The sequence below is a fragment of the Arvicola amphibius genome, chromosome 1, assembly GCF_903992535.2.
Source record: "Arvicola amphibius chromosome 1, mArvAmp1.2, whole genome shotgun sequence".
Classification (NCBI taxonomy): Eukaryota; Metazoa; Chordata; class Mammalia; order Rodentia; family Cricetidae; genus Arvicola; species Arvicola amphibius.
This window is the reverse complement of record NC_052047.1, coordinates 29,788,688-29,815,552: the sequence shown is the minus strand read 5'-3', so window position 1 is coordinate 29,815,552 and position 26,865 is coordinate 29,788,688. Positions and strand designations below refer to the sequence as shown.

Genomic DNA, 26,865 nt, shown 5'->3' with positions numbered 1-26,865 from the left:
TCTGGGCCCTTGTGTAAGTGGAATCACATGGCATTGTTACTGTGCACCATCTCAGCTCCCTTACTGTGCCATGCACCAAGTTCATTTCCATAGCACGCGCTAGTCAGAATCCGCCCTCCCCCTCTAAGACTGTGTTTCAAGCGGGTCGGGACCTCACAATGAAGCCCAGGCTAGCCACCATAGTACTTTGACTTCAGCTTCCCAGAGCCCTGAGATTACAGGTGTGATTACAGGTGTGTCAGCCACCACACCCAGCTCCTCTCCTTTCGAAGGTTCATTTGTGTTTTAGTTTCCTTTCTGTGGCTGTGATAGAACACTCTGGTCGAGAGCAGTTTAGGGGAAGAAGGGGTTTGTTTCAGTTTACAGACTTTAGTCCATCCCTGAGATAAGTCAGGGCAGGAAATCAAATAGGCACTTGAAACAGAAACCACGGAGGTAGACTGCTTGTTGGCTGGGCTGTAGACTCATGGTTAGCTACCTTTCTGTTACAACCTAGAACTACTTGCCCAGGGAATGGTGCCACCCATAGTGGGCTGGGCCCTTCTACATCAATTAATAATAAATTAATTATTATTACTTATTAATTAATAAATTAATAATTAATTCTACATCAATAAATAATAACAGTACCCCCACAGACACTGATCTGATCTGGGAAATTCCTCAGTTAAGACTTCCTTCCAGAGTGGCTTGTGTTGGGGAGTTAAAGCTTGTCAAGTTGACATTTGGCTAACCAGGACAACTACTATTCCATTGCGTGCACACACTACCCTTTGCTCGTCTGTTTCTCTGTCGATGTGCACACAATAGAATTGCTTCCACCTTTGGGCTCCTGTGAGAGTGTTACAGTGATTGTGCATATCTATCCGAGTCTCCATTTTCAGTTCTTTGGCATCTATATCCAGAAGCAGAATGGCTGAATCATATGATAATTGCATTTTCTTGTTTTGAGGAGCCTGCACCCAGTTTTTCACAGTGACTGGACCATTTAATGTCCTTACTGATTGTGCATAAGCATTCCAGTATCTCTTGTATCTCCTTTCTAATACTTGCTATTTTTATATTTTTTCTTAACAGTAACTGTCCTAACAGATACAATTATATAGATAATTATATGGGTTTTTTTGTTTGTGTTTTTGAGACAAGGTTCCTTTTCGTAGTCCTGACTTTGCTGGAACTCACTCTGTAGACTAGATTGGCCTTGAACTCACAGAGATCCTCCTGCCTCTGCCTCCTGAGTGTGGGATTAAAAGTGTGTGCTACCACTACCTCCTCTCTCTCTCTCTCTCTCTCTCTCTCTCTCTCTCTCTCTCTCTCTCTCTCTCTTGCTCGCTCTTGCTCTCTCTCTCATTCTCTTTCACTCACTCCCCACCCTCCCTTTCTCATTGTTTAGACAGTCTGCCTTTAAACTCACTATGTAGTTGAGGATGGCCTTGGAGTGGAGATCCACCTGCCTCATATTCCCGGATGTTGGGTTTACAAGTATGTGTCACTCACTACCTGGCAGCTTTGTTACTTCCTTGTCCTCCTCCTCCCCTCCTCTTCACTTTCCATTTTCTGTTTAAGCTATTTTTTCCTTTCATGGCAGTTGTAGGTCATCTTTAAAAAATATTCTTACTTGGTCAAATATAGTGATGCACACCTTTAATCCCAGCACTCAGGATGAAGAGGCAAGAGGATCTATTTGAGTTCGAGGACAACCTTGAACTATATAGTAAAAAAAAAAATCCCGTCTCAGGAAGACACACACACACACACACACACAGTCTCCTAAATAAAAAAGTTGTTATCATTATATTTCCTCCTTAAGACGAAAGACAAATCTCATGTTATGAACTCAAATTTAGGAACCTACAGGAAAAGAGTAGAGGGATTCTGCAGGAAAGAGCCATCCCTCAAGTATTGTCGGGAATCAAAAGAGAATGTTTAGGAAGAGAGAGCTGGGGGGGGGAGGCAGCTTCCTCAATAAAATGGTTGCCTTGCAAGCAGGAGAACCACGTTTGATGCCTGGGATACACATCAAAATGAGCTTGTGACCTCAGCGTTGTGGAGATGGAGATGGGTAGTCTTTTGGGCTTACTGGCTAGCCAGCTTAGCCAACCGAGAGATTCCCCAAGCCAGGGGAAGGCTCGGTCTCAAAAGTCAAGGTGCGTAGAGCCTGAGGGAAGACACTTGTGGCTAATTTCTGTCCTCTGTATACACCCCTACAAATACATGTGCACTTGCACACACATACACAGCCACAAATAGAGAAATAAAAACTCAGAGAAAAGTGATAGAGAGAAAATGAACTTATTCCAACGCAGATTTAACAAGAGACAGAATGATTAATAGGTGGCCTGGTTTAAAGCCACTCCTAACAGCTTTGGTCTACAGTGGTTACTGGATAGACACAGGCAACCTCAATATAGCAAAAATCTTCTCCCCACCCCCATCTCCAGTGAGGCCAGAAGTCACAGAACAATCTGTTCCATGGACTGTCTCTCAGATTCTCTTCATTTCTCCCTGCCTCACTTACAGAAGCCACACTTCTTGTGTGGCCTATAACTATACTGGGATGTGTTCCCGGTCGCAGGAGTGAGGGGGAAGCTGCATAGGACAGATGCTGCCAATACTGCAATGTCGCACACAGCCACCAGCACTGCAAAAGCCTGCAGAGATGACCTAATGTGCATGGATCTTCCTTCCCAGGCTTCTGCTGTTTTGATAAGTGTTGCATCAAACAGCACTTTCTGTGGGCATCGTTTCCTTCAAGCTTCTGTGGACAATTCTCAGCGCTAGAATAAAAGATGACTGACGTCATAGAGCAGACTCTATAAGGCACAATATCACAGTGTGACCCAGAATCTCCATCCCAGGTAAAATTAATGAGGTGGATGGAGACTCACATTCGTGACAGCTTCCTTTTTCATTTTTTTCTTTTTTTAACTAATAAAAACATGAGCAAGTGGATTGACGTGTATCTTTAAATGTTATTGCCTTGAAGGCTCTGAGCAAGGCTCCATGAATTCTGGACCACCCTCCCCACATATGATTCTCTAGGCAGTGTAACACTGTACAGTCAGGATGAATGTGGATTCTGAAAATAGGCAGAAGGGGTTCAGAGCCACACCTGGTGAAGATGATAGGGACCATGCCAGGAGATGCCAGTTTAGCTGCAAAATAACCTGGGTGATTTGTAAACCTCTTTGAAAGTGATTCTAACAGAAGACATCTGGGAATATTTTAGGCAATGGAAATTCTATCAGAAAAACGTTTCCAGGCATCCCAACTTGGCCACTCTAAGGGAAACTGTGAGTTTAAACTGTGCTGTGAATATCTGGAGAAACACACACACACACACACATGCACACATGCACACACTTTAATCTCTGAGTAAATGGGGTACTTGATAAAGTATGCTGTGATGGTTGAGTGTACAGTGTAATGGTCGAGTGTGCCCTGCTGCCAGATCGCTTGAGTCTGAATCCCAGCTCTGCCATTTCCTATTTGGGGACCATGTTCAAGTTCTTAGACCCCTTGGTGGAAATAATGCAGTCTTTTCTTCATCTTAAAATAGGGCCAATGACAATAGCTCCCATGTAGGGACACCGTGAGCTACGAATGAGATCAGCTACCTGTTAATACATGGTATATATAATCCAGCGTGGAAACACTGCCTGTCCCATCTGCCATAATCAGACTGTCACCATCCTGTGTAGACTAGGCAGAGCCCCCCACCCCTCCCCTAGGACCCTGCTGATTTCTATCTGGCCAGCTTTACCCACCGATATTACTCACCTGGTCCGCATAGGCATTTGTAGCTTGCAGCCCCTGACTTACAATCATGGATCTGATCAGACAGACGGGAAATGAATGAAGTGTTAGCCTCATCGCCAAGTAGCAGATCAGCATGGCCAATTTCTGTCTGTCCAGAGTCATTTTGGGACCCCTAATCTCCATGATGCTGTGGAATAGTCCTTTACTCTCTGCGAATATGTGTCGTTTTGATTGGTTTAATAAACAAACTGACTGGCCAGTAGCTGAACAGGATATAGTAGGTGAGAAGGCCAAACTGAGAATGATGGGATGAGGAAGGGTAGGTGGAGTCAGAGGAGTCACCAGCCAGACACAGAGGGAGCAGATGAACATGCCATGCTAACAAAGGTGCCATCACGTGGCAGACCATACATAAGGATTATAGGTTAACTTAAATGTAAGAGCTTGTTAGTAATAAGCCTAAGCTATTGACTGAGCATTTGTAATTAATATAAGCCTCTGAGTGGTAATTTGGGAGCAGGTGGGTGGGAGAGAAAATGTCTGACTACACCATGATCTTGGCCTACAGCTAAGGATCTCTTCTGTCACTTCAGGGGATTACATCAGAGCCTCTGAATCACACTTGGCACTCGGACTTGCAAGGCAAAGGCCATTTTTTTTTAATTTCATGTCTCTTTTCTTCCTGATTCCCATCACTTGGTGTAGCAGGGGTGACTTAGCCTGGGCAATGAGAGCTGCTCCTAGCTCTTTCCATCTAAATTATCAACTTTTTATTCAAAACTTTAATCTCTTAAAAATTAATTGACTTTCTGTCAACACTGCTAGGACAGTCTCACCAGGATGACATTTATCTCTGCGACGTTCACCCGCCCTCCATTTGTCCCTCAGGTTGGAGAAGATAAGGCCACGCTCTGTTGAGGGGCTATTATGGAGAAGTATCTTCAGGTCTGGTATTACAAGAGTTACCTCTGGACTGTCCCATTGTCACTCTCGGGCTGAAAGCAGCGGTCACTTGTGTCTGCTTAGTCAAGGTCTGAAACTTTCTCTGGCTAAACCTGTTGGTGGGGTCATTTCATTGCACAGTCGCCTGAGCCCGAGCTGCACTCACATAGCAACAAAGGCTGCTCTGGAAAATCTGCAGCCAGTCCTCCAACTTCCTTATCAAGAACACTACTGAGTCTCCTCAGCTTTCCTGTGTCTGTTCTTGCCCAGGCCACTATGTGTGTGTGTAGTCTCTGAGGTAGTCCCAGCACATCCTCTCCCAAGTTCTCATAGAGTCTCCCAGTGTTTCTCTGATCTGCACCTCACTCTCTGCTCCTTCTTCCCACCTCCCACAATTCTCCAAGACTGGAAGGGGCAGCTTCCTAACCATTCTCTCCATCTCTTCACAGCCTCCCTCCTCAACAACTTTATGGCTTGGGCATCAAGGGTCCAAGTCTTCCTGGGTCAATGGAAGAAACTCTGAGTCCCGTTCTTGGTGACACTGTTGAAAGAGGTGACAGCCATGCAATTCCCTGCAAACCCTTAGTAAGCATCCAATGAATGTGGGGCTCTTATCCCTGCTCCAAGTCACTTTCCAGGTAGGAACATGAGGGAGGAAGTGACACACCCCAAGTATAGGCCCACTTGGTGTAGAAGAAGCAGACTCGCTCCTCTCTGGGTTCTCTGGGCCAATGAAAGGTGCCATTTCTATTTGGTTCATTCATATTCAAGACTTATTTATTCAAACAGTAAATATGAATAATAGATTAATTATTGTATGTCAGTCACTATCTAAGCCTGGGAATGCTGGCTTACTCTTTTTGTCTGCTATAGCACATAAGGTTTTTGTCCTTATTGGGAAAGTCATGGAAGAAAGTGTCATTTTGTGCAACATTCTGGGCAGTGCAAAGACAGTAAGCACCAAAGCTGATGAAGAATGTGTGGGTTTACTGCCCTGGACATGGTAGGATAGAAAGGCTCGTGTGCAGAGGTGAGATGTGAGCTGGGATCTTCATTACAATATAAAACCTGTTTGTTTGTTTGTATTTGTTTTTTATTGTAGCAGTGGTTCAGTTCATAAGGCACTTGCCCCACAAACATTAGAACCCAAATTCAATCCTGGGATCCACATCCAAGTGTGGTACATGAGTCTGTAATCCTAGCACATCAGAGGCGGAGTCAGGAAAATCCCTAGGCCTCGCTGGCAAGCCTCACCTAATTAGAGGGCATCAGATCTGGGTGAGAGACTCTGTCTCAAAGAAACAAAATAACCAGAACCTGAGGAATGACATCTGAGGTTGACCTCTGGCTTCCACATGTACACATATATACAAATATACACACTCACACACACAGACACACACATGAAGGAAACCATAAACAGGAACTACAGATGATACATCCAATACTGAGAAGATGGTGAAGCAACTGTCATGCTCCAGAAACAGAGAGGAGCCAATGCACCCTAAATGCTGCACCATGGGGAACAGCAAATGATAAGGCCAGGGTGGAGCTGGCCAGGGCAACTAGCAAGGGCCAAGGGAGAAGCTGAGCTAGAAGGTTTTCTATCGGGTAGCAGCTTGCTCAGATTGCCCAGTGGAAAACGTATTGTCTCTGCTGCTTAAATGGAACATAAGAAAGGCCATCTGTGTGTTTGCCTTGGGGTCAGAATTCACAGTGCTCTTAATGGAATTATTTTATTTCTCGCTTAATGGTAATCTTATTCATATACAAATGAATGTACATTTTCATTTCTTCCAGCATGTTGAATTTTGCCCACCTATTGAGTTTTAGAATATTACACACTCAAAGACAGAATTTCTGAAAGCTTCCATCTGTAGATTTAGATTGTCCGAAGTTGTTGGATCTTCATGACTAAATGTAAATAGAATTTTGTTCATGAATTTGCAAATTGATTTTCTCTTTAGTGACCCAAGTGGGCCTGTAGCCCATTTTCCTCTGCATGCAATTTTACTATTATTTAGATGTGTGGTTTAAACAATACACTGGCATTCCCTCTGCATAAATCCATAAATTATACTAAAATGCCAGCAGCAGTCTAGCACATAGCTTTCCACCTCCCTCCCTTCCTATTTCCCTTTCCTCATTCCTTCCTTCCCAAACCCGAAGCTGATCTCCCTCCACAACTCATGCCTGGATTTCTGGAAAGTCTCTCCTACTAATACTAAGAATCCAAGCCCTCTGGAGGCAACGACTTGGTCCAGTCTTTACATCCTGCCTCCTTTACATCCCACCCTCATCCTTGGGGTTTAGGAGCATTGTGGACATGGGCACTATGTACATTAGTGTTTGGCTTGATTGACTGATAAATACCAGGGGGCTTCCCTACACCTGTGCACATAATTTAGCAAGTCAGAGAAATGCTTACAGTAGTGTAGGGTTTTTCTTTCTTTTTCTTCTTGAGATGGGTTCTCACTTAGCCAAGGGTGATCTTAAACTTCTGATCCTACATCTCCTAAGTGCTGGGATTAGAGGCATGTGAGTGCTGTGATTATAGGCAGGCATGCACCTCCTGGGATTGCAGGCATCCACCTCCTGGGATTGCGGGCACGCACCTCCTGGGATTGTGGGCATGCACCTCCTGGGATTGCGGGCATGCACCTCCTGGGATTGCGGGCATGCATCTCCTGAGATTGTAGGCACGCACCTCCTGGGATTGTGGGCACGCACCTCCTGGGATTGTGGGCATGCATCTCCTGAGATTGTAGGCATGCACCTCCTGGGATTGCGGGCATGCACCTCCTGGGATTGCGGGCATGCATCTCCTGAGATTGTAGGCACGCACCTCCTGGGATTGTGGGCACGCACCTCCTGGGATTGTGGGCATGCATCTCCTGAGATTGTAGGCATGCACCTCCTGGGATTTCGGGCACACACCTCCTGGGATTGTGGGCACACACCTCCTGGGATTGCAGGAATGCACCTCCTGGGATTGTGGGCATGCTCCTCCTGGGATTGCAGGAATGCACCTCCTGGGATTGCGTGCATGCACCTCCACTCCCAGTTAATGTGATGCTGAGAATTAAACCAGGGCTTCCTGCAAGCTGTGCAAGTACTCTACCAAGATGATCTATGTCCCCAGCTAGACAGTGTAGTTTTCTACGTGTTGTGTAGTGAATAGAATGGAGGAAGGTAATCCCTTCTAGCTTGCTGAGTCAGCCAGAATCAAAACTGATGCCTCTTGAAGCCAGGAGGTCCACAGGGAGGTGAAGGATGGACTTTGATGTCTTTAGTTAGAACTTAATAGATTGGGAGGCTCTCGGAAAAGCTCTCTGCAAACTGCAAGTTTTACCTGACCCACTCTCTCTGAATAACTCTGCTTCTAAGCAAGAGACCAATCACATTTACAAATATTTCATTTTGTCACATTTTGGTTTTTCCTTGACAATTGCAGGGAAGACTTGGTATTCTGAAATTCCCCACCCGGGTCTGGGTGCAAGTGAATTTCTGCTTTAACTACCATGTGAGTCATTGCTCAGACTCTGCCAGAGGCATTTCTGCAAGCAGGTGTATCTGATGCCACATGTAGGTCATCCCAATAGCTGAAAACTTCTTTGCTACAGCAAGGGAAGCTCATGATTCTCTCTTTCACCCTCGCTGCAAGTGCAGAAAGGGTTCTCACACTGCACGGAAGTGGTGTTTTCTGTTTTGTTTTGTTTCCCAGTTTGTTTGTTTGTTTGGATATTAAAATAGGGTTTCCAGATAAAATACAGGTCACAAAACAGAGCTTAAAGTTCAAATAAGCAGCACATGATATAATGTACATCGCACATGCTTAAATAATAAGAAAGTATTGTTTATCTGAGATGGGAACTTAACTGGACAGCCTGTACTTTTATTTGTTAAATTTGGCAGCATGAATTAAAAAAAAAAAAAAACCAAACCATTGCTGCAGCCAGCACTGTTAGCTAAATGCTTCCCTTGGGAAACAGAAGGGAATTGATGGAACGTCTTTCTTTCTCAGCATCCTCTGAACTGCTCTGTCTTTCCTTGGAAAGGGAACAAGGCCTGCTGGGTATAGACAGTCATGCTGGCTGGGCTGACAGAGACCTGGATAAGGAGGCAGACAGATTGATGTTAGCAGGAGAAGAGCCTCCCCTAGCTGCCTGGAGACTGCTGAAGACAGTAACGATTTCAGAATAAGCACACGTGAGCTGCTAAAATTAGGAGGGAAGGGGGAAGGACCAATTGATGCATCTGGTTCATGGTCATAGCTGCTGCCTGGTATAATCTGTGTCCAGGTAAACCTGGGGGAAACCAGTAGTGGCGAATTGCAGGAAGCAGGAGGGAGTGAGCCACAAGGCTCCCTGCATCTGAAGGGTAGTTACGGAGAGGGGAGGAGGAGAAGCAGGCAGAAGCCCTGGCATCCGAAATGGGTGGGCTCTCCAAGGTCATCTCAGATGGCAGGAACGTGATGGTTCAGGCTGGCAACTGTGGATGAAATCCACCTGCAAGACTTAGCCAGCTGTCACAGTGAGGGGGCAATCAGGGCCATCTGCCACCACAGATAGCTGCTTATGTCAGGAGGGAGTGTCTGCAGCATGCTGTGCCATCCTGCAGAGTCTTTTTAAAGTCACCTGGTCCAGTGGGCAGGCAAACAGCAAGGGCGGTGGCCGTGAGGAGAAAGGGTAGGGCAGATTCATTTGATGCCAGGCACCCCAAGGGAGTTCTGGTTGGAAACAAGAGCTAACTAGGTGACCTGGGCACAACACGTTCCAGTCTGTGGTTCGGAGTCCTCCTCTTTAGAACAGGGGCTGGTCAGTGGCTGGCTATGTCAGATTGATATCACTGTTCCACTAGGAGCTGCTGCAAGCGGGAATAAGAGCTCGCCTGTGTCAGTTCAGGTACGGCATCAGCTGTGAGAAAGAACAGACGGGTGAGCCAGGAAACAGAGCGGCAGGGGCGAGGTGTTCTTACCCTCTGCATAATTCTCACATCTTCTTCCACCTGCCAGCATCAGAACGTCTCTTCTTAATTGCTGAAGGGTGTGAGGAGGGTACCCGGGGGATGTGATAAACACTTACGGATTGATGTTGAGGCAATTACCATATTGACAAGGTGTCTGAAGAGTCTGGAAACACCTATACTATGTTTCAGATAGAAAATATTTAACATTATGTGCCTTCGCCTAGGCTTCTGGGTGTTATGCATATCTTCTATCGGTAACTAATGAGTGAACACAACATTTATTACATGAAAATTTATGAATCAGGAGTGTCTACTTAGGTTTGTAAGCCCAGCACTGGGGCAGGAGGATTGCCACTAATTTGAAGCAAGCCTGTGCTACACAGTGAACTCAAAGTCATCCTGGGTTATATATATATATATCAAGACCCCATCTTAAAAACAAGCAAAAAATTTATGTATATATAGAAAATATAAATTCAGAGACAGAAACATATATTCAGAGAGAAGAACACAAGTTCTGGGAAAATATTAACTGGAAAATCCAAAACTTGTCCATAGTACTGGGGCTATAACCCAGGGATTCACTGCTGGCCTTGCATCCTGGAGGGCCTGGCTTTGATCACCAGCAGCACAATGGTTATAAATTTAAAACAAAAATCACATGGTCAATTGTGGTCACTTTGAACACATTTATAATGCATACAGAGCCACCAATGATGCATTAGTGCCACATTAAGGAAATAAATCAAAGCACTTCCTCTTACTGTCAAGGGGACCAAGATTTCAATTCTCTTAGCTCTCCCTGTGTCTTCCTTCCATCCTCTCTGTCTGTTATATGAGTCAGAATCTGTGCCTGCCTGAAGGCTGGCCTGTGAATCTGTCCCTGTGCAAAGGGCTTTGCTCTCTCTTTTATTGTAGAGTACAGAAAGTGTTACATGGGGGAAGGGATGAGGAACACTTTACAGAAACATTTAAAAGTGTTTTACAAGGTATTAGGTTACTGACTCCAACTGACCACAACTGACCTTGCAAGCATCATTGTTTATCCAGCAATATCTCTATATCGCATTCAATGTTTTTGGTGGATATTTATTTTATAAGGTTATTTTCCACCTATACTCGCTGTTTTCAGCTAATGATGACCATAACACACATTGAAACTCAAATGTGTTATCCTTGGGCCAAGGGCATGGAAGAGTAAGTAGTTTCAGATTGCAGCTGCGTGTTAGTTTAGGTTGTAAAAGTTGATTACATGGGAATTCCAGACAAGTAAGGCTGGCTATTGCTTTGCTCTCCTCAAGGCAGGTTAAACAAGCAGACTGAGCACACAGGAGAAGAGCAATCTTAAGACCTCGAGACCTGACTTTAACCCTGGCTGTGTGTGTGTTCCAGCAAAAGTTCCAGCTCTTAGAGAGGAAGCAGTATTTTTATCATAAAGCATTGCCACAGTCAAGAAAGTGTAACTCCATGTTTTCTTCATAGGTGCATTTAGGTAATTAGTAATCAGTCAAATAAATAGAACTTGAGTGAAAAATTCATTACTGAGATATAAAAATGATAGCAATATTTGCACTGGGTGTTAAGGACATTTCTTGTAGGGGATGAGATTGCACATGAAAATAAAGAATTTATGGAAAGTGTCAAGGACTCGTAAGCAGCCATGCTCCCCAAAGATACACAGTTTGGAACTTCCCATCTGGTTTGGAAGCATTGCTAACCTCTATGCCAATCCTGGCTTCATATTTTGTCCCAGCTCCATCTTCACTGAGTGTGTTATGATAAATGGGTTAATGACTAAAATGTTGGAGGAAGTTCTGCAGGCTCTCCTTGTCTACTTAAAGCAACAGTGTAACCACTTTTCAGTAAAACTGAGAAGTCAGTTCTATTTCAGTTGAAAGCAGTAAGTTGCGGGCAAGAGTCTATGAAATTCTCTGTTTCCTTAAGTTTGGTTCTGTATGTGGCATTGGAGTATAATGGGCAAGAGAAAGGAAGCCAATCTGAGCCTGACCCAGTTCTTAGGGTTTCCATGGCTGTGATTAAACACTGTGTATAATCACCTTGAGGAGGAGAGGGCTTATTTATTTGACTTACAGTCTCAAGTCACACCCCATCACTGAGATGGTGGACATCAGGGGAGAAACTAGGAACTCAAGGGAGGAAGCAGGAGGCAAGAATCGAAGCAGAGACCATGGAGGAGAGCTGCTTATTGGCTTGCTCCTCATGGCTTGCTCAACCTGCTTTCCTGTGCAACCTAGGACCACCTGTGTAGGGGCAGCACCACCCACAGTGGGATGGGCTCTCAAACTTCAAATATTACTCAAGGAAACTTCCCCACAGACTTACCTACAAGCCAATCTTATGGAAGCATTTTCTCAGTGAAGCATTTTCTCTTCCCCAATACATTGAGGTCTGTCTCAAGTTGACAAAAGACATCCAGGACATCCAGTGAGTTCCATATCTAAATGCTGCATGGCATGGATTGCAGTAGCCTAAGGGTCACCTTACTGGTTCCAGGGACGACCTTGACCTCGCTATATATGAGATCTTCATACAGTTCTGTAAAGAACAGAACTTCAGTGTTTTTCTGTTCTTTCTGAATACAGCATAGAATATACTACAGAAAGGGGGTAGGTTTTGCTTATACTTTGGGGTCTGTATTCTGTCACCAAAACACCAGACAGAAACAGCTTGAGCATCTGAGTTACTTTGGCTCTTGGTTTCAGAGGTTCAGGCTATGGTTACTGGAACTCGAGCAGACCACTATGATAACAGAAACAGGGGACAGAGGAGCATCTTCATCACATCACAAGTAAGCAGCAGAGAGTGAGGAGACTGGGGACCGGATGGATTTCCAAAGGTCCACCTCTGGTGATCTACCTCTTCTAGGCCCACAGTTTCCACAGCCTTCCCGAAGAGTACTGACATCTGGAGAATATGCATTCAAAACACCAGGCACACATTCTGTGTTCAAACCATACTCCTGGCCTCCAATCACCAAAGGCTCTTAGTCATCTCATAATGCAAAATGCATTTAGACCATCTTCAAAATCTTAACAGTTTCAATATTTCTGCAGAGTTCAAATTCTGTTTCTTCTGAGATTTAGGGCGGAGTTTTAGTTGCATGGCTGTATAAAATACTTCCAGAGTATAATGTCCCAAAGGGGACAGACGAGAGAACAGGAAAGAGGGATTGAACAAAAGTAAGACCCAAACCCAGCAGCACAGACATTAAGTCCTGTAGCCCCACGCCCATCATCTGGGGTGTGCGGTGACATGATGAGTCCCAGTGAGCACAGACAGCCCACTCCACATGGGCAGCCTCTCTCATGATTGATTCTACTCATTGTCCATGGCCTTCCTCCACAGACATCCCTTTGTTGCCATCTTCAACACTCTGAGGGCTCTGTTGCAGCTTAGGCTTCAGCCTTATATCTTTGTGCATCTCAGCTGTAGGGACTTTGTCCTTGCCTCACGTTGCCTGGCCTTGTATCATTCATGAACCTGCAATTCCCTCTGTATACCTACAAAATCAGCATCACATGGCTAATGTCAAGGTCAGCTGCTAACATGAGCAGTATCTGGGGATCCTTGGACCACAGCCTCAGTGGTGTCTGAGTACCTGGGCAAACATTGGCCTGTGTGGCCTGACTTGTTAGGGTTTCTATTGCTGTGATGAAACAGCAGCAGCAGCAGCACTAACAACCTGGGGAAGAAGGGATTTGTTTCTCTTAGTCTTCTATGTCCCAGGCTATCACCTAAGGCAGTCAGGGCAGGAACTCAAACAGGGCAGGAGCCCGAAGGCAGGCTCTGATGCAGAGGAGTGCTGCTCACTGGCTTGCTCCACATGACTTGCTCAGCCTGCTTTCTTATATAATCCAGGATCATCAGTGCAAGGATGGCACCACCAATAATGGATTGGGCCCTCCCCCATCAATCACTAATTAAGAAAATCAGGCTTGCCTACAGCCAGATATTATGGGGGCTTTTTCTCAGCTGAGGTTCTTTCCTCTCATACGACGCTAGCTTGTGTCAAGTTGTCATAAAACTGAATCCACCCACTGTAGGCCTCCGATGCTGTCTGGCAGCATTTTTAGTCCATTGGTTGATTCGACACTAGGGGTTCTGTTTGTGCATTCCAAAGGGCTTACCTAAACATCACAAGGATGCTCTCCTTGTACAGAGGAAGGCAGTCAATGACTATTAAAGATGTAAAGATGCTCCCAGGTAAACTGCCTCTGGACTTGCAGCTGTCTAACCTCTCCACAGCACCGAAGTTCTAATCAGTTAGCCAGCCTTGCTAAAGGCCCAGCTGGGGGTGGGGGTGGGCACACTTTTCAGCAGCCTTCATGTATGGTGGCTTAGCAAACTGTAAAAGAAAGGGAAGTAAATCAGGGTCTGGGGAGGAGCTTCAATTTGTATTAGGTATATCACAGAACGGACTGGAGATGACACCTAGTAAATATTAATGTGCACTCATGTCTGCCAAGCAGATCATTCCCAGCTGTACCCCTGTTGTAGCTCAGCCCCCCAACCCAGCACTCAAGTCTGTCGTGCCCTCATACCTGATTTTAATACTCTAGTACTGTATATTTCGCTTAGATACTTCTCTCGTTGCTCTGATAAGATACCCGACATAAACACCTAAGAAGAAAGGAGGATTTGTTTTGGCTTACGGTCTTGGAGCGGTCAGTCACTGTGGCAGTAGAAGAGCATCTCGACTTACAGGGAAGTCCAGAGAGGAATACAGAAGTGGGTCAGGCAGGACAAAAACACCGAAGGATGTCCCCCGCTGGTCTGCTGACTCCAACAAGATCCCAGTTCTCATCTTTCCCATTTTTCTTATAATGCCTGGACATTTTAATCCATCATGGAGTAAGCCCAGTCATGAGGTCAGAACCCTTATGATCGGCTCATCTCAGGAGATGCTTCCACAGACACATCAGGGTCTTGAGATATGCCTCACTAGCCTCCACGGCAATTCCCAGTCTAGTCAATCAAGATCAGCCAAAACAATATTGGCCTATTTTCTGGTTAACTGTGCATAAAATGAGCAGCTTCAAAACAGTGACTTGTTATGAATTCTCAGAGCTTGGAGGTGGATGGTGCAAACCCAAGTTTCCAGAAGAAGAAGAAAAAAAGCCACACCTACACTGAAGACTCCCCAAGGCTGATTGACTAGCTAGAACTACATGACTATGGGAAGATCAGTGCTACAGGTCTGGAATCTTGGGGGCTGTCTCTAGTAGCTGTCAATCACCTACCTCTGTATCTAACATCCTTCCAACTACTAGGCAAAGGAATGTAGTAACTTAGCAGAGCTCCAGCCCCAAAGCTAAGCAGGTTGCCAGCCAACATGTGAAACCTTTGCAAAGATTTCTCTGCTTTGCAGTAAGCTGCCTGATGTACCCTCCATAGTGTTTGGCATATATCTATGACTTTCTTTTGTTTTGTGACTTGCTGTGGGACAATGGTTTTGTATGCTGTAAAGATTTGTCACTTGTACTGGTTTAGTAAAAATACTGATTGGCCAGTAGCCAGGCAGGAAGTATAGGCAGGGTGATCAGAACAGGAGGATGCTGGGAAGAGGAAAGGCTGAGTCTGCAGTCATCACCCAGATGCAGAGGAAGCAAGATGAGAATGCCTCACTAATAAAAGGTACCAAGCCACGTGGCTAACACAGACAAGAATTATGGGTTAATGTAATATGTAAGAATTAGTTAATAGAAAAACCTGAGCTAATAGGCCAACCAGTTTATAATTAATGTAGGCCTCTGTGTGTTTCTTTGGGACTGAATGGCTGTGGGATCGGGTGGAACAGAAACCTCTGGCAACAGTGACTATAAAAGTTTGTTAAGCACTTCACACTGTAACACACTGTCTGGGTTCCTGGGCCATAGTCACTTATCCTTGGCTAAGAATAACCTATCTCTTATTCCCTTTGAGGTGAGAGCTGTGTTTTCACACTGACAGTGGGTTTGGCTACTTTATTCTTTTTGTTCATTTGTTTGTTTTGAGGAGTTTCACTGTGTAACCTTGCCTGTCCTGGAACTCTCTCTTTAGACCAGGCTGGCCTCAAATCGAACTCACAGAGCTCCGACTGCCTCCTGAGTGTTGGGATTAAAGGCATACACCACCACCACCTGGCTACCTTATTCTTTTTATAAACTTTATATCACTTTTATAATAATCTGTGGCCATGGCAGAAACCATTGTCATATTTAAATGTTGGTACCCAGGTTAGACTGTCTAGATCAATTTCAGTGAGGCATGATGTCTTCATGGTTCTTCCACTGAGCTCGTTTGCATTTTTTATAGCTTGATTGTCTTAGGGTCTCTGGACCCCTCACACAGCAGCTGGCTTCATCCAGAACTTTCCAAGACACCCAGCCCAGGTGTGACCTAGTAGTCTCAGTCCCTGCAGTGTTCCCAAAGAAGTCAGTTCATGTTCTGGGGCAGGAAGAGCAGGTGTGTGTGTGTGTGTGTGTGTGTGTGTGTGTGTGTGTGTGTGTGTTAGGCCAGAGGCTGACACCTGGTATCACCCTTAATTGCTTTTCCATCTTACTTTTTGAGGCAGTCTCTCACTGAACCTGGAGCTCACAATTGCATCTAGACTGACTTGCCAGCAAGCCCCAGGGATCCTCCCATCTCTTCCTGTCCAACAATGGGATTGTAGGCTGGCTTGTGCAGAAAGCCCTTTACTGACTGAGCTGTCTCCCAGCTCCAGTTGATGTGCATTGTAAATCTATGGGTGCAGCCGCTAGCTGCCTCTAGCTGCCTCTAGCTGCCTCTCCCTGCCTCTAGCTGCCTGTAGCTGCCTCTAGCTGCCTGTAGCTGCCTCTCCCTGCCTCCCCCTGCCTCTCCCTGCCTCTAGCTGCCTCTAGCTGCCTCTCCCTGCCTCTCCCTGCCTCCCCTGCCTCTCCCTGCCTCCAGCTGCCTCTTGTTGCCTCTAGCTGTCTCTCCCTGCCTCTAGCTGCCTCTAGCTGCCTCCAGCTGCCTCTCCCTGCCTCTCCCTGCCTCCCCCCTGTCTCTCCCTGCCTCTAGCTGCCTCTAGCTGCCTGCTAGGGTAGTCCCAGGTGATTTCTAAGAAGCCAGAAACTCTTGCTTCATGCTCTGCTTCGGCTCACCCGTCCATAGTCTCCTCAACTTGATCTGCCCTTGGCTTGTAGCGTGTGGTTTACAGAATGAAAGGCTTTTCAGAGATGCAGATTTCACAGCAGAAAAAAAATCAATCTATTATTCTCCACTAAAAGAAAGCAGAGCTGAGAGTGATTTCCATTATTGAGGAACATTCTAGACTGCACTGGAATATTTATTGTGAAAAAGCAACAATACTTTAGGAATAACAGAAAAAAAGACACAGAAAATAGCATAAGGGGGAGCCTATTGGTCTGTTTGTGAACATTAGAACATCTAAAAATAAAACCAAAATTACAGTTATTTAAAATTATGTTGAGCTGTAAAAAGCTAGTCAGTAGTGATAGCTAAAGAAAAATAATGAGAATTTTCTTTTTAAGCCCCAAGACTTACATCTGGGCTGTATTTATTTATTCAAATAAATAAAGATGCTACTCATATTTAATCTTATGAATACACTCACAAACACACTCACATGCATGAGCACACTCACGCACACGCTCACACACACAGAGGCAGGTGAATTTCATGTCTGTGACTGGGATGTCCTGAGCTACCGTGGTGACGGAAGAGCGCTTGTCATTGGTTAAGCTATTATGAGCATCTTCCCCGCCTGTATCACCTGGAATTTGCAGTTACTAGGGAAACATTAAAGTAGGAATCTGGACATAAAATCTGGACGAAGGTTGTGCAAAAGCTAGAGATAGCTAGCTGTAGGCCTTTGCTGAACGTTTAGGAAATATGAGATTCTCAGAAAGTGTTGCGATGGGCTCTTTCTCCATGTGCACTAGCAGACAGGCTCCTCACGGCTGTCAGCCTGCCACTTGTCTCTGCTTGGCAGCTGGGTCTAGTGTTGGCACTATTGACCTTCGTGGAACCTCTTCACATGGGGGAACTTCTAACCCTGCTGTCTTTGTCTCCTTTGTACACAGAAGTGCTTCAAGGACAGCCTGCAGACCAGGGAGGGGTGGTTTTTAATTTGAAGTAGACCAGAAATATATGAACGAGTGTCTGCTGGTCTGCATTTACTTGCGGCTTTGTGTTTCCAGCAGCTATTTCTGGTTACCCGGGTTACTCTTGTGACTTTGCCCTGGCCCTGTGTGGTCACTCAAAAGAACTGCCCTGAAGAAGAAAGATGGAGCCCCAGACCTCACACCTGGTACCTTTCTAGATAATGAGGAGAAAATGCTGTCAGGCAGATCCCCAAGGGACTTCACTGAACTGAAGGATCCTGGGAGGAGGTCATAAGAGACAGATCATTTATGATCCTACTCATCTTCAAAGAGAGTAAAATTGCAATGTTTCATGTTTGGGGGTTCAGCCCTGGGCCAAGACTTATTTATTTCATAGTTTTTGGAAGGTAAATCCTACAAGAAACTTCTCTTGAAAGTGTTTCTTGAACTTAGGTCTGCTAGGACCTGGCTGAGGCAAATTTGTTGTTCTGCTATAGACATGCAAAAGAGCGGTCTGAATAAAATTAAGATGTTTTGAAAGTCCTCTGTGGAATAACACAACTAGAGACATAATCTTGGAGAAAATCAGGAGGGGAAGTCGAGAGAAAGGGCTCCACAGAACTCAGGCAGAGATTTGTGAGTTTCAAAATCTGGAATTGTAGGCTTCCAATCCTCCGTCAACCAGCTCTGTCCAAGTTGACAGCAGGCACTCTGAGACGGGGTTAAATGTGTTTTCACAAAAGACAGGGGCCTTGCTGGGAAATTGGGCCGCTAAATTGTGCTGCCTGCGTTGTTTCTGCCACACTATGAGGGCTCCTTTTGGAAGTCGGAAAGAAACCAAGTGAATGACTAAAAAGCCAAAGCCCGGAGACAATTTTCTGTGTGCTTCTGAGCTGGAAAGCAGGTTTTCACCTTATGCATAACTGCGGGCTCTGAGGTGATGGCCGTCTCCATTGATTCCATGTTGAAGCTGAATTCTGCCCAACTTTTGTGAGGCAGGAGAGAGTCGCATAGAGAGTGAGGTTGACATTAGCATATTAAAGACACAGTTGGCACAGAGACTGGAGCCTCTGTGCCACAAAGGCCAATATGTAACAAATAGAGCATGAACAGAAAGACTCACGCTGTGTGAATGACCCCAAAGCCTGGGCCGTAAAAAAATCCCGGAGATTTGTACAGTTTTTGTTCATGTTCTCCCAGCTCTGGCCCCTTTCTTACCGACATTGTTTGTTGGTAAGCTATCTCCACTTCTGCCATTACCCATGTGTCTCTCAGTTCAGGTTTTGGTTCTGGGACACAAGAAGTTGGAAACCCCACTGGACACTCACTGAATTCAAAATCCACCAGCAGTTGGAGATTGACTAATAAAAGAGCCTCGTAGGTTCCACCCAGGCCATATTAAACCTTGTTGCTTCCACAAGACGTGAATTATACTGCATGGCCAAGTGGGGAGCAGAGTAATCATTTCTACCTCAGTGGAATGAGGAGGAAAAGGCTTATGGAGGAGGTATGCTTTGAACCAAGGCTTGGATGAAGAATAGACAGATGCCAGGGGTTGGAACACCAGACAAACAACACAGAATGTAGGCTGAAGCTCAGCCAAGAGCAGTGAATGACATAGGCTAGTGTTTGTAACCATGAGCAACTTGTGTGGCTGGCTGGCTTGGTTTGGGTGGTCAGAAGCAGGCAAGAGGTAATAGCAAGCAAGCTGCGTGAGAAGCAGGACCGGATCATGGAATTCCCTGTCCTGTGTTACAAAGATCGCTCTTCCATTATTTCTTTAATAAACAAATATATTGAGAACCTACTCAATGTGAATTCTCAGGGAGACAGATTTGTGGTGGTAGAGATTTTGTCGTCGTTGTTCTTCTCATGGAACTTTTAGTATCAAAGGGGCAGACAGAGATTGAGCTTCCGATCGTACAGTTATTTAATTGTACGCACAATAAGCATCTTATCTGTAGAAGTTGGCGATGTATAGTGAGAGTAGTAGGAGAGAAATCTAACTTAGTCCAGGGTCTGAAAGTTCCCCAAGGAGGTAACACAAAAGCTGAGACCTGTGTGGATACCAGTCGGGTAAAGCAGGCTTATCTGGATACGCTGGAAGGAGGATGTGGGCAGATACGACATGGACAAAGGTCTGGAAACAGAATTAGCTGGAGTTTTACAGAAACAGGCGAATGGGGAAGCCACACGGTAGGTCACGTCTGCACCTCAGTCACCCTCCTGATGCAGGACGGAGAGTGTGGTGATGGGTTTTATGTTTTGAGGGCAAAGGGATGGCCTGACAACAAGCAATGCTTCATTTCCAGCTGTGCCCAGGCGCGGTCTCAGGAAGAGCTCAGCGGCTGAATCAGTAGACCCAGTGAAGAGCTTGGCTCTTACTGTGTGCACAGCACCATCCAATCTACACAGGGCCCCAGAAGAGCAAAAAGGCAGAGGAAGGAGGGAGTGTCTCTCGCTTCTTGGGCTGGAACTTTTGTGTTCTTCTGATGAGGAGATAGAAACTTGACAGGTAGTTAGGGTGGGCACCTCCAAAATCAACCTGTTCTTTCCTGGCCAGTAGTCAGGAATAGCCTTGGTTCTATGGCTATTCTGTCCTGGCTGAAAATGCCAGACATGTTTTGGCCAGGAGACATTGGTTTGGTTCATGTCCTAGGTCATTTATGTGTTTTTTATTCTTTAGCAGAGCAAGCTAACGAATGCAGCTGTCTGGAACCTAGGCACAAAGAGATACTTCACTGGCCTTCAAAGACTTGCGCCAGAATCTCCGCCCAGTCACCAGGGTGGAGAGACATAAGACACCCTGCGCTGACTAGTCCACGTCTCCCTACTTCTCAGCCCAGTCATTTCAAGGACTTACCGACTACTTTAGTCAAGAATCCTACTAACTCCTGGACCAAAGACCCTTCACTTTCTTTATGTTCTTTCTTGCTATAATAAAGCTCCTTGTTGGCTTGAACTTACTCTTCATTATTTGTGAAACTCATCCTTTGCGTGTGCACCACCAAGAACCTGGAATATCACTGGTTCTGTAGAGGTTTTAGTGACTGTGACCGTGACCACTGAGCTAAGCCCATGTGAGACTAGACAGTCTCTATCATACTTAGGGGCCACCATTTTCTCACTTCACTTGGACATCAGTGCTCCTGGTTCTTAAGACTTTGGGCTCAGACTGGGATTTGCAACATCAGATGCACATTCTCTTAACTTGCATTGTTTGGATGGGACTGTATTGCTGGCTTGCATGGGCACCAGCTTGGACAGAAGAGATTGTGGGACTTCTGTGCCTCTATCCTCATGGATGTCAGTTTCCCACAGTAAAACCATTCCTTCTCTCTCTGGGCACCATATTGGTTCTATTTCCTTGGAGACTCTTGGCTAATACAGGATTTGGAGGAGGCAGTTTGATGATTGATGTGTGATGTTGTGGCCAACCTCGTGGGAACAGAATGGACAGGGAAGGTGGAATAGACTTGATGGATCTCTAGGGCCTTGGACTGGCTGTACCTAATGACAAAGAAGTTACATATGGGGAACGTAGAGATAAATGTCAAAAGAATAATCCTTAGATATCTAAACGGAGCCCTTGTATGAGCAGTGAGGACCAGATCTGGTAGGTGGCTGGATGGAGGGGACAGAATAGGCTTCAGTGTGGATACTTTTTTTTTTCTTTTTCTTTTTTTTCTTTTTTCTTTTTTTGGTTTTTCGAGACAGGGTTTCTCTGCAGCTTTAGAGCCTGTCCTGGAACTAGCTCTTGTAGACCAGGCTGGCCTCGAACTCACAGAGATCCGCCTGCCTCTGCCTCCCGAGTGCTGGGATTAAAGGCGTGCGCCACCACCGCCCGGCTCAGTGTGGATACTTTTACCTTAAAACTAGATAGGCAACTGGAAGTGAGCATAAAATTTCAAAAAGATTTCAGAGCCAGACTTGTAGAAATAAGGAAGGCTAGCAGAGAGGTAGGTGGCCTTCTGAAGCCCCGACACCTGAGAACTCTCACAGAGGAAGGTGAGCAGACTGAGAAGTCTGGAGAGTGATGTCCTGGGCCTCTGTGAGGATGACTGAGAAGCTAGAACCCTGAGGACCAGCAGTGATGCCATGAGGTGGACAGGGACACTCTCAGTGTCCTCCCTCCAAACTCCATCTTGTTTCGTCTTCTATGCAAACCCTAATTCAATGAAAATTGTCTAGCCCAGATCCAGACTGCATGCCAACTGTCTCCCTACACAGACAGTCAGGAGCTCACACTGCACTCCTGTGTAGCAAGCAGATGCAGGAAATCAAAGAGACGTCAAGACTAAGACAACTGTGAATGAATTTACTGGGTTGACACCGTGATAATGGTGACTCAAAAAGTGACTTCGGGAAAGCACAGCTGTGAAGGAAAACGATGACTTCCAGGATGATCCATGTGGATCCGGGCAACTGCAGTTGGGGGATGTGAGCCTGGAGTCTGAGTGGGGGACTAGGCCTTGCCATGAGGATCTGGCAGCGGTCTCAAGCTGATTGTTGGAGCAATAGGGCTCTCATTTGCCAGAACACTCTGTCACCCACCCTGAAAAATCCTGGTGTTTCCTGTCTCTATCTCCTGATTGCTGGGAGGACAGTGCGGGCTACTGTGCTCAGTTTGTACAGTGCAGGGGACTGAATCCAGGGCTTCATGCATGGTGAGCCCTGGATTCTACACTCTACCAGCAGAGCTTTATCCCCAGGCCATAAAAGGGGGCCGTTTACCAACGGTTACTTCTCATTGGTGCCAGGCTCCTCAGGAGCTGAGGAATCTCCAGCAGACTGCAGTGGTGACGGTGAAGGACCCACGTTTGGGAATTCCAGGTCTCTAAGGCCTGTCCACTGCCTCCAGCTGGGGTCCTATGTCACCATCACATACAAAGATGTCCAGGGTCTCCTGACTAAGGGGTTGGGTCCAAGTTGTTATATTCTCAGGGACAATGGAGTTCAAGGCTCTTCCCAGGTCCATCTCACACAAACGAGTCTGGAGCAGAAATGAAGAGGTTTCCAAAAAGAGCATCCTGGATTTCACACATCTCCAGAATCCTCTGTGGGGTGATGTCCTCATCATTTTCTGCTGATGTCACATCATCCTGATAGTCTCCCAAGTTCCTGCTGGGCAGGGGCTGACTGGCCCCCGCATTCTCCACAGATGCCTGTCCTTCAGACAAACTCCTTGGATCCTCAGAATCCTCAGAACTAAGGGTAAACAAAGAGCCCTCGTCAGAGTCAGAATCATAATTGGCCACCAAGTCATAAAGAGAGTCAAAAGGGGCATCTCTCGGCACAGGCTCCTCGGTGACAGGTGTGATATGAGGGCCACTGGCCCACCTTGGCACAAGGGAGGGTGGGTCTACATCTCTTGGGTTATGGTGTAGGACCTCATCATAGACATTGGAAACTCTTTCCTCAGCATCGGCTTTCTGGAAGCTTGGCTCCCATGTGGCCATCCCCCTAACGAAATTGCTCGCCTGCCTTTCCTTGGAAGATTCCATCGGTGAGCCCATAGCTCCCAAAGGTTCAGGGCACCCCCTTTCCTTACTCTCCCCAGAGCACTGTGTATTTGTAGGTGCTAGAGTTTTGGAGACAGGAGCCACAACATCTCTTGACTGTGACAGGCACAATTCATCCCATTCACCATTGATGGAGCCGGGGATAACTTCCAGAGAGCTAGAAATGGAAGACCTATCTGTCACACCCTCGTAGAGAGAAGATTCATGGTCCACCGTGTCATAATGTAATTCTTCATAGTTATCCTGCGCCGCTGAAATCAGCTCATGAGTACCAGCATTTGGAAGTCCATGGAGAGCAGAGGGGGCTGCACGGCCACATGGAAGCACATTGCCATCTCTGCTTCGTGCCCCAGTGTTGTCCTCGAGTTGCACTGGGTTCTGTTGATGACTGAGATCCATTCTGCCGCTCCCCGGTACCCTTTCTGGCATGACAATATCATATGGCATTGGCTCTGTTGCCCAGGAAGGGTTCTCGCTCTCATAAAGCTTTAGCTGGTGGGATGCTTGGTGTGGTTCTGTCCCTTGGTGCTGTTCAGGTAGGGAAATTTCAACTTCATCATAGAAGCCCTCATTTGAATAGGCCTCTCCTGAGCCAGACGTTTTGTTCAGGCAGCATTTTTGCAACAGTCTGTCAATATCAGGCCTCATGAAGGCACCCAGGCCGAAAGCCACCACGAATGTGATGCACACCGACAGGCAGATGGCTAGGACAAGGTTTGGAGAATCATCGTCCTTTCTGTCAGTGACATTATCATCGCGAGAGTCTCTGAGTCCTGTGGGGGGCTGTGGCTGTATCTCCTTGAGGTCATCGTAGCCCACCTGGCCTGCCTTTTCCAGAGCGGAAAGGTGAACATCCACTCCTTCCTTGGGCTTCTCTGCTTTGCTCTGCATGAGGCTTTTCGTGTCATTCGGAGTAGCAGGAAGATGTGTTTCCCTGGAAATTCTGATCTGGGGGGTCTCCAAATATGGCTTCTCATTTTCTGCAAGAGGGAAATGGAAAAACACACGGATCAGATGTTGGAATAAGACACCAGGCTTCAGAGAGTCTGTGAACCCTCAAACTTCAGCTAGCTATGTTTTCAAGCATGTATCAAGTAACAGGTAATTTTCATGTATTCATTCACATGTTCATTGCCCACAGTGGCTCTGTGAGACATAGGCCTGTTTCTCACAGGTCCAAAAGTTGGTTATGTTTCTGAGGCCTCCTGCCCGACGACTGCCCACAGGTAAAGCAACCAGATGGGAGAGCTAACACATGGCTTCTCCTTCCTTCATACCCTCAGCTACTTTGCATTTGCTAGAACATTCTATCAGTCCTCTATGGTATCTGCTTCTGACCTACTTGTTGTAGGTTGGAATACTAGTTCCTCACCATTCTCCAGTTTTGCTAAGCAGTAAAACCCCCACTTTCTTCTACTGCCTTATACACTCAGAATGCCAGTCCTGGCTGATGACTTCCTTCTGCTCCCCATGGATATCTTCTACACTCAGTAGCCAGGGCCATGACACGGCTTAAATGGCAAGCCCAAAGCCCAAAGTCCAAGCCCAAGCCAAAGCGGTCAGATTCCAGGCCTTTTTGTCCTGAATCTTGTTTTCAGGCTAGTGAGAAGAGCAGGGGGATTAAACCCTGCCCAGATTGTCCCGTCTCACCGGTGTCATCTCTTCGTGGGGAGGGACGAGGACCAGATCAAATGAAACTTTACTTTTGAAATCCGTGTGCTTGTCTTCTGAACTCAGAGGGTCACATTTTAGAAGTTAGTAAGCATTTAGAATGATGCTAAAAACCCCTTCTTTAATCCATCATTAAGAATTGGGGTGAACTTTGTGACATTTTGGGGACTTCCAGGAAAAATTCTTCTCTAGCTAAAGAACTGTTTCATTTGTATGTTTCTTCGATCACGTGAAAAGAAACTGTCAGAAGCCAAGGAAAAGGGTTAAGTGTTAGGACTGTCCTTTGACGCAGCCCAAGGCTGAATGGGGTGGGGACCAGCATCCCTGTCTTTTGAGAGACTGTTGCTACTTTTAAGGAGGTTGCCTTCTTATATGCTTTTCCAGGCCAAATGACGCCACTCACTCACCCACAGCCGTGCTGCAGATGGCATCCCACTTCTCCCTCCAGGATGCAGAGGTGGCATTCTGAAGGCTGGCACTGCTGTGGTCACATTGCCACTGGTTACCAGCCAAGTCAAGTTCCAGGTGGGGTAGTTCCAGAGCAATGGTCACAATGGGTGCCAGGGCGGTCAGGGCATTGCTTCTGAGGTCTACCACCTGCTCCAAAAGAAGCAAACGTAGGTCAGTCTGTGCACAAAGACAGCAAGGGAAAAAGCTACAAGGTGTTAACACAGAGATATTTCTAGCTCTACAAAAGCAATGCAAGTTCAAGCCTGGCATGAAAGTCGGCGAACACTGGGTTTAAATCCCTGCCCTGCCCAAAAAGCCTCTGCATCTTGGCAACTGCTTTTAGTGAGACTGCCGCCCAGCATCGTCCATGGGTTAGATGCAACTTGCGAAAGCCTTTCAGACGTCCAAGCATTTCATCTTTATTTACCACATAACCTACAGTAAACCCTAGACTCACGGGCTATCATCATCGCTCAGAACTGGGTCCAGGTCAAGAATTTCTCAAAATATCATCATCTTGGAAATAGCAAAGGATGTGAACCATGAGACCACGAAACAGGAGAATTGTGTGTGGTTAAATCTCTGAGAGTACCACACGGTTCTTGGTGCATTTGTGGCTATTCAGAATCTGCAGGATGACTCACCTCTCCTGCACAGTTAGAAATGCGAAGCTGGGCAGTGGGAGTGCTCACCTTTAATCCCAGCACCCGTGTGGAGGCCCAAGAATGTGAGCCTATTTCCACCTTGTCTCAAGGTCAGAGAGTTTGAGGTTGTTCAAAGTTGTTGACCACAAGTGTGGGACACACCCTGACCTAGGGTAGGGTTAGTTGGTCTTTTACATTAAGATGGCCCATACAGGTAGATCCACTCCACCCTGACCAATGGTCAGAATATTCAAGCATAATTCTGCTCTTTCTTTGAGATAGGAGGTTTGACCTAGGGAGTGGCTGCCTTCAGGACACTTGGTCTAAGGTGGGTTCACTGCCTAAACAACAGAATGCTAATGACTGGTTGTCCTTTGTATCATGTTAAAGCAGTCTTTTGTCTTCTTTCCTCTGTGGTATTGGGGCATAAAGGTGTATGGAAAATTAAACACGGGAATTTCAGTATTCACTGGAACTCCCTCCTGGTACTATCCTACGTTTTCTGTTTTATTTATTATTTTCACTTGCGTCTTGGTACCCTTTGCTAACTTTTCTCATGCCCCTACCCTGGCAAAGTGGTATATTTGTCAAAGCATGGTCCCCGACACACCCGGGAGGCAGAGGCAGGTGGATCTCTGTAAATTTGAGGCCAGCCTGGTTTAAAGAGCAAGTTCCAGGACAGTCAGAACTACCGCGAAACCCTGTTTTGAACACCCACACCCTCTCCCCACCTAAAAAGGAAATGTATGGAGAACCAGGGGACAGAAATCACTCAGTCGCTCAGGTGACGGGCCAGGGTGTGCTAGAGCTGGGCACGGCAAT

General features: G+C 46.2%; 1 protein-coding gene across 1 annotated transcript in view; it reads right to left on the bottom strand.

The window, feature by feature from the left end:
- Window positions 1-22,294: 22,294 nt before the first annotated feature.
- The window catches only part of Lrrc66 (leucine rich repeat containing 66), a 37,471-nt gene continuing 32,900 nt past the window's right edge, over window positions 22,295-26,865 (bottom strand). The window contains 4 exon segments of the mRNA XM_038316234.1: window positions 22,295-22,602; window positions 22,604-22,738; window positions 22,740-24,258; window positions 25,357-25,546. Coding sequence (XP_038172162.1) covers window positions 22,497-22,602; window positions 22,604-22,738; window positions 22,740-24,258; window positions 25,357-25,546 — 1,950 coding nt within the window. The 3' untranslated portion in view covers window positions 22,295-22,496.